The sequence below is a fragment of the Nicotiana tabacum genome, chromosome 24 (genome assembly GCF_000715075.1).
Source record: "Nicotiana tabacum cultivar K326 chromosome 24, ASM71507v2, whole genome shotgun sequence".
Lineage (NCBI taxonomy): Eukaryota > Viridiplantae > Streptophyta > Magnoliopsida > Solanales > Solanaceae > Nicotiana > Nicotiana tabacum.
The window spans coordinates 14591058-14597579 of record NC_134103.1 but is presented as its reverse complement, the minus strand read 5'-3'; the positions used below and the strand labels follow the sequence as shown (position 1 = coordinate 14597579).

At 34.3% G+C, this 6522-nt stretch overlaps 1 protein-coding gene across 1 annotated transcript; it reads right to left on the bottom strand.

Annotated features, from left to right (window-relative positions):
* Positions 1–211: 211 nt before the first annotated feature.
* On the bottom strand, positions 212–6096 carry LOC107792315 (F-box/FBD/LRR-repeat protein At1g13570-like). The gene is made up of 5 exons (XM_075247344.1): positions 6051–6096; positions 5749–5815; positions 1546–2395; positions 1282–1437; positions 212–505 (listed from the first exon to the last, which is right to left on the bottom strand). Exons 1-5 carry the CDS (start codon positions 6094–6096, stop codon positions 212–214), a joined length of 1413 nt encoding a protein of 470 aa, XP_075103445.1.
* Positions 6097–6522: the final 426 nt, after the last annotated feature.

Genomic DNA, 6522 nt, shown 5'->3' with positions numbered 1-6522 from the left:
CCCCCACAAAGGGCAAGGGCGGATCTATCATTATAGAGTCTAGACCTGCTTTTATCAATGTAAAACTCATTAGAATTGTCGAAAATATTACCCATAACTCAAACAAGGTGATGACTTCAGTGATTGAAACCTAAGTCCCGAACCCATAGAATTCATTAAAATCCTGGATCCGCTTCTTGACGAGAGAAAGTTCACAACTTACACGACTGCATCAGGGTAATAATAAGATTTGCACTGTTGGTGATGCTCGATGGGACTGCAACACTTGTGCAAAAAATTTCCATTTGTCAGCCTCATCAACTTCATTTGAGGGTCGAATGATCATTTGAGAAAGTGATGGGCACTTCCAAAGCATGAGATTTAAGAAAATAAGCTCAGATTGTGTGCCTTCAAATTCTGCTAATTCAACATATTGAAGCATCTCTAGTGGTTGGTTAACACAGGATGGCTCATTGAGATACATAAGAACGTCCTCTATGTCTTGTCCACTGCTGTTCGGTAAAGCCTATAAAATTGCACCCAAAAGGAAAAATAAATTGTCAACTATCAAGATTTATTAATGGGTTATCTCTACCATATCTAAAATTTAACATGAAAAAAGACAGCGCGGTGCACTAAGCTCCCGCTATGCACGGGGTCCGTGGAAGTGCCAGACCACAAGGGTCTTTTGTACGGCAGTCTTATCTTGTATTTTTGCAAGAAGCTATTTTCACGGCTCGAACCCGTGACTCTACTGGTCACATAACAGTAATTTTACCAGTTACGCCAAGGCTTCTCTTCATATCTAAAATTTTACATGGAGATGGTTAAACTATATTGTTGGGGACGTAATTAAATAAATAAAAATATACTCTCTCTATCAGTGAGATAATGTCCTGAGTTCGAGTTTCACTATCAGCCACAATGGGGGAGCCATCAATTTGAGTGAGGGGATTCAAAAAATATGAAAAATGACACAATTACTAACTTATGAACCTACGTAAGGGGATTCAACAGTTTATATATTCAAAAGTAATAATTTTTATTCTAAATGCATAGTCTAATTTTCCCTTAGGGTTCAATTGAAACCCTTCACTAAAGGTAGATACGCCTCTAGCCACCCAATATTAAAAATAAAATATTACATGCTTAGCCCATGAAAAAACCAGGCCGCATGTCACGGAGATGTTAAAAATATAATTAGATAAATAAAAATGATATATCTAACTCTAGCAGAAATTTTTTATGAGATGATCAAACACTTTAACTATACGAAAATAAACCAATAAATAGAACTGTTACCTGAATCTGTAGTACACGCAATTTGGGAGAACTTCGAATCAAGGATAGAGCACCAGAGACTAGGTCTATATCAAAAAACTCTAGTCCCAACCGCACATGCTCCAACTGGCTAGGCTCGGGGTTAAACATTTTTGGAATAATTTCTAAGCCCAAAAGCTTTCACAAGAGGAAAATAAATAAATGATTAGTATATATTTTCACGTAGTAATAAACTAAGATATGATAAAAGCAAACAATTAAACATTCCTTTAATCAGATACTTACCCTAACGCAACAATTACTGAAGCAAAGTCCAGTCAAGTTAGGGCACAAAGCAAGAAGTTTTGACCAAGTAATAAAACTCCCATCTGCATAATCTTCTTCTAAATTATGAGATATTAATATATGCAACAACTTAACATTTGGGAAATTTTCAAAAAAGCTAACTTGAAGTTCATGACTATCATCAATAGTCAAATTCTCAACCTTTGGAGCAAAAAAGAGGAGGAAATGAATCCTATTGCAAGAAGTGAATGTCAATGTTGTAAGTAATGGGGCATCAATATCATGAGTGGCTAAAAAATTAATGAACTTCAAGTGCAATTCAAGAAGATTTGAGAAGACTTTGTTGGGATTTGGTGGCTTAAACATGCAATTGGAGATGGACAAAAATGTAAAAGTTGATGAGCAATCAAATATGCATAAGGGCAAGGTATAAGGATCTTGGTTTGAATTATCAAGGGTAAGTTCCTTGACACCCTTTTTGGTTACATATAATAACCAATGATCAAGGTCCCATTCATATATATCAATGGTTGACACATCGAGGACAAACTTGTCAATAGGTCCTAAATGTTGCAAAAGTATCTTGTCAATTATGTTATTGAAGTCATATTCGACAAGTCCTGCATTGTTACTTATGTCCTCAAAAAAATCCCCATCTAGTATTATTGTCGGGTGCGTCGTCCAAAAAAATCTCCATTTTTTGGACAAGACGCTTGTTCGTGCCAGTTCGTTAAATGGCACGTCCTTGAATATGATATCAAGAACATTAGTTGGTAAATCGGAGATCCTATCTATCTCATCATCTTCAATTAGGATGACATCTCTACCACGATCATCCACGCTCTTCCTTCTGCACAAAAACAAAACTTTACTGCACATCAAGGGAATCACTTCTAGAGAAATATCATTCAAAATAAAAGAATTTTAAAATTTTACTTTATTTTGTCTATTATTAGTACGCAAAAGCACTATAATATGATGTTGGAAATGTACTGTTTAATGTGAGAGGAGTTCGTTTATATAACATAATATATAATTTAAGCATCAATGGCCTGTCGAAATCCTCCGCCACCCTTGGCGACGGAATTTATTCAACAAAAAAAAGGGACAAGATTATAGATTAATGACTCAACATTTATCATGTCATGTTCTTTTCCACATTCCTTACTACTGAATTTTTTAAAATTAGAAAAAATATTCAATAACGTACAGCAATGTTTTACATGCATGGCATGCGGCCTACCTATTATCCATTTCCAAAACAACACATGTTGAGTTAGTTTGTAATATTATACAGATATATCGATAAATATAAAGACGCAACTAAAGTACCGCAATATACTAGGCTTTTCGGTATCTCTTTTCATATGACAAAGTCCCGAGAGAGGTTCTGAAAATGTTTGGAGGTTAGAGGTGTCCCTATACATAGGCGGATCTAGGATTTCAAGAAAATGAGTACCCTGTTATAAAGAGGCAAATTAAAATTTATATTTTACGGGTTCAACTTTCAGGTTCTTACCATGAATTTATTACCATTTAGAAATTGCATATTAAAAATAAAAATTTTCTTATAATTTTAGTGATATTTACTATATATACCTATACTCCAGATCAAAAATATTAGAATCATTGAACCATGCTACAACATTCACTGTTATTCATTTTAATTATATAAAATTTTACGATGACAAAGAGAGATCAAGGATTTCAATGTGTTAGTTTTGAAATTTTGAATAAATAAATCAAATTTAAAAAATATTTAATTAAAACACAAGAAGGGACACTACACATGCCTACAAACTAAGATTTGAACCTCTAACTTATAAAGGTACACCTAATAATCATTGCACCATATGAAACTTTGAGCTTGGGTGCACACATGTATATTTAAGAAATTTTTAAAAATATAACATTATTATACAAGGTATAGAGAGGAGCATGGGTTCATGTGCCTCATGCTCCGACACATAGATATGCCTCTAGCATGTAGCCTACATTAGGGCAACTAAGGACACATTTGATGGAGCTAAGACCCGAATAAGGACAGTGGAAGGAGACGCAGAACACTTTCCGATTATGATGGGGTTGTATCAGGGATCAGCCCTTAGCCCATTTTTATTTTTCTTAGTGATGGTTGCACTGACGAGACACTTTCAAGGGGAGGTGTCATGGTGTATATTATTTGCAGATGCCATAATTCTTATTGGCGAGACGTGAGGTGGTGTTAACGAGGGGCAGGAGGTTTGGAGACAGACCCTAATAAAGGTTTCAAGTTGATCAGGACCAAAATAGAATATGTGAAGTGTATGTTTAGCAGCGTGACCTAAGTAGCGGACATGGATGTGAGGCTTAATACACAAGTCATCCCCAAAAAAGAAAATTCAAATAGAGTGGGTCAGTAATATAAGGAAATAGAGAGATTGATGGTGATGTCACACATCATATCGGAGCAAGATGGATGAAATGAAAGATTGCATCTGGTGTCCTATGTGATAAGAATGTGCCACTAAAACTCACAGGCAAGTTCTATAAAGTGGCGGTCAAACCGACTATGTTGTATGAGGCAGAATGTTGGCCAGTCAAAAACTCATGTCGAGAAGATGAAAGTAGCTGAAATGAAAATGTTGAGATGGATGTGCGGGCATACCAGGTTAGATAAGATTAGGAATAAAAATATTCGGATAAAAGGTGGGAGTGGCTCCCGTGGAGGCTAAGATGTGGAAAACGAGGCTGAGATGGTTCGGGCATGTGGAAAGGAGAACCACAAATACTCCAGTTAGGAGGTGTGAGAGGTTGACCTTGATAGGTATGAGGAGAGGTAGAGATATGCAAAAGAAGTATTGAGGAGAGGTGATTAGGCAAGACATGGCACAACTTAAGCTTACCAAGGATATGACGCTTGATAGGAGGGTGTGGAGGTTGAGAATTGGAGTAGAAGGTTAGTAGGTAATCGAACGTTTTACTTTTTCTTTCTTAAGCTTACAGAGGACATGATAATTGAATGGAGGGTCGAGCATTTTACTTTTTCTTTCCCGTACCGATAGTTTTAATACTAATATGGTATCTTTTTATTCTTTGATTGCTATCACTACCTAATGTTTGATTGTTATCTTTTGCTTGGTTTTTTTTTAATATCTTGTTATTATTATTGCTTCTTTTCATCTTTTTTTTTAAACCGAAACAGTCTCTCTATCCTTCTAGGGTAGGGGTAAGGTCTGCGTACACCCTCCCCTCCCCAGATCGCACTTGTGAGAATTTATTGGGTTTATTGTCGTTGATGATGATGTTTTCATATCTCTTAAGGAGAGTTATCACGCAAAAGCATTGCCTTTAACTTATTTGATTTGGTTCATAAATGGCCTTCGTTAAATTCAGGTTAATTATTAAGTTCGGGTTTAATAAAATGGTTGGGTCGGATCTACACAATGGGTTGGATAATTTAATTCTTACACCTTGACCAATCAGACACTGCCACCTCATTAACAAAAAGCCACAATATTAGTATGTAATATTTAGGGGCATTAAAAAAATTAGGGGCAATGTTGGACTGATAGATTAGCGAAGGGCGTTTATGAACCAAATCAAATAGGTTAGGGGCATCTTTAGCCCTTTTTCGTTTCATCTTTGATACTATTTTCCTATTTTTTCTAGCAGCAGATATTCTACATAGAATTGGTGCACCTCTAGAGTCGAGGAAAAAGAAATGGAGCGTGAATTTAGTTACTGAATTAAATTTTTTATGAAATTCTTATGTTTGTATAACTTTAAAGTTTGTAGATAAATCTCATGCTAGATCTAATGATGTTCACTCGCATGAGTACATCGGATCTAGAGTAGAACATATAATTCAATGCTTGGTTATCACTTATCACTCATGGTTTTTAAAAATTAAAATTCACATGATTTTTGCACCATTTCAAAGTTTTCGTTAATAAAGAGGATTTGTTTAATTATTTTATTTATTTTAGAATTATGGCTAGACATCATAAATTGGCCCCAAATCGAGGAAGTCATCTTTATCAGTGACCGTAGACAACTAGAAGAAATTATATGTAACACCATTGACTAAAAGAAAAGAACATAAAGACCATTTCTAGAAATTGAAAGAGAAAAACAAATCAACCAAAAATAATTAGCTTTTTCAGAATATACAGAAATCATAACTTATAATAGAAAAAATTCTAGAAAAAAAAAAAAACCTACCTCTGATTTGGTTGCTGCATTTGGAAAAAAGGCCTTATGTAGCTTTTTATGTTTAGGGCAAGAAGACCTGCAATAACAAGAGAGATTAAAGAGAAAACTAAGCTTAATGCTGAGTTTAAATACTGAGTTGTTTTCACGTTATAAATGTTATATGTGGTCCCATTGCAAAATCCACATTAGATTACTTTTGACTTATTAATTGTTTCTCATTCAATTTTTGCAAGATATTTTAAAATCTCCCATTTTAATATTGCTAAAGTTATTTATTAAACACTTAACTAATTCTGTCATAATGTATCTACCAAACTTGTTATTATCATCAGAATTGACAAATGCATCTATTTTCATATTCTTACTTAGTTTAAGTAAGATACAAAATATTGCCAATTTATTCAGATTAAAAAGATAGAGCAGATGCCATTTTGATTTTGCATACATAAAAAAGAATTAGTAATATTTAGAACTATCATTATCGTTATTTTTATTTACTTTTTATTTGATTTTCTTACTAACCTTTAAAACGATAGTAGTTGATTAACTAATTAAATCGCCTTAATTACTCAAACAGTCAAACAACATATAGTTGTAAGTACGTACGTAGTAACATTTTATATTCGCTAGTTCCTCCTGTGTTTGCTTGCCACGCTTTTAAGGCAAATAGATTAAGAAATGTGTTTACTAAACAAATATATTTATGGATAGTATTAAGTTCCAAAGGGTCAGCTCCTTAAGACATGAATATTTAATCCGCAGACGTCCCTTATTTTGTGATAA

Excerpts from the sequence above, each read along its gene's own strand:
- LOC107792315 (XM_075247344.1), bottom strand. The coding sequence starts at position 6,096 with ATGAAAATAGATGCATTTGTCAATTCTGATGATAATAACAAGTTTG. Across the intron at positions 1,438-1,545 it reads TCAGTAATTGTTGCGTTAGG|CTTTTGGGCTTAGAAATTAT; the intron begins GTAAGTATCTGA and ends CTCTTGTGAAAG. Across the intron at positions 506-1,281 it reads TGCGTGTACTACAGATTCAG|GCTTTACCGAACAGCAGTGG; the intron begins GTAACAGTTCTA and ends GCAATTTTATAG.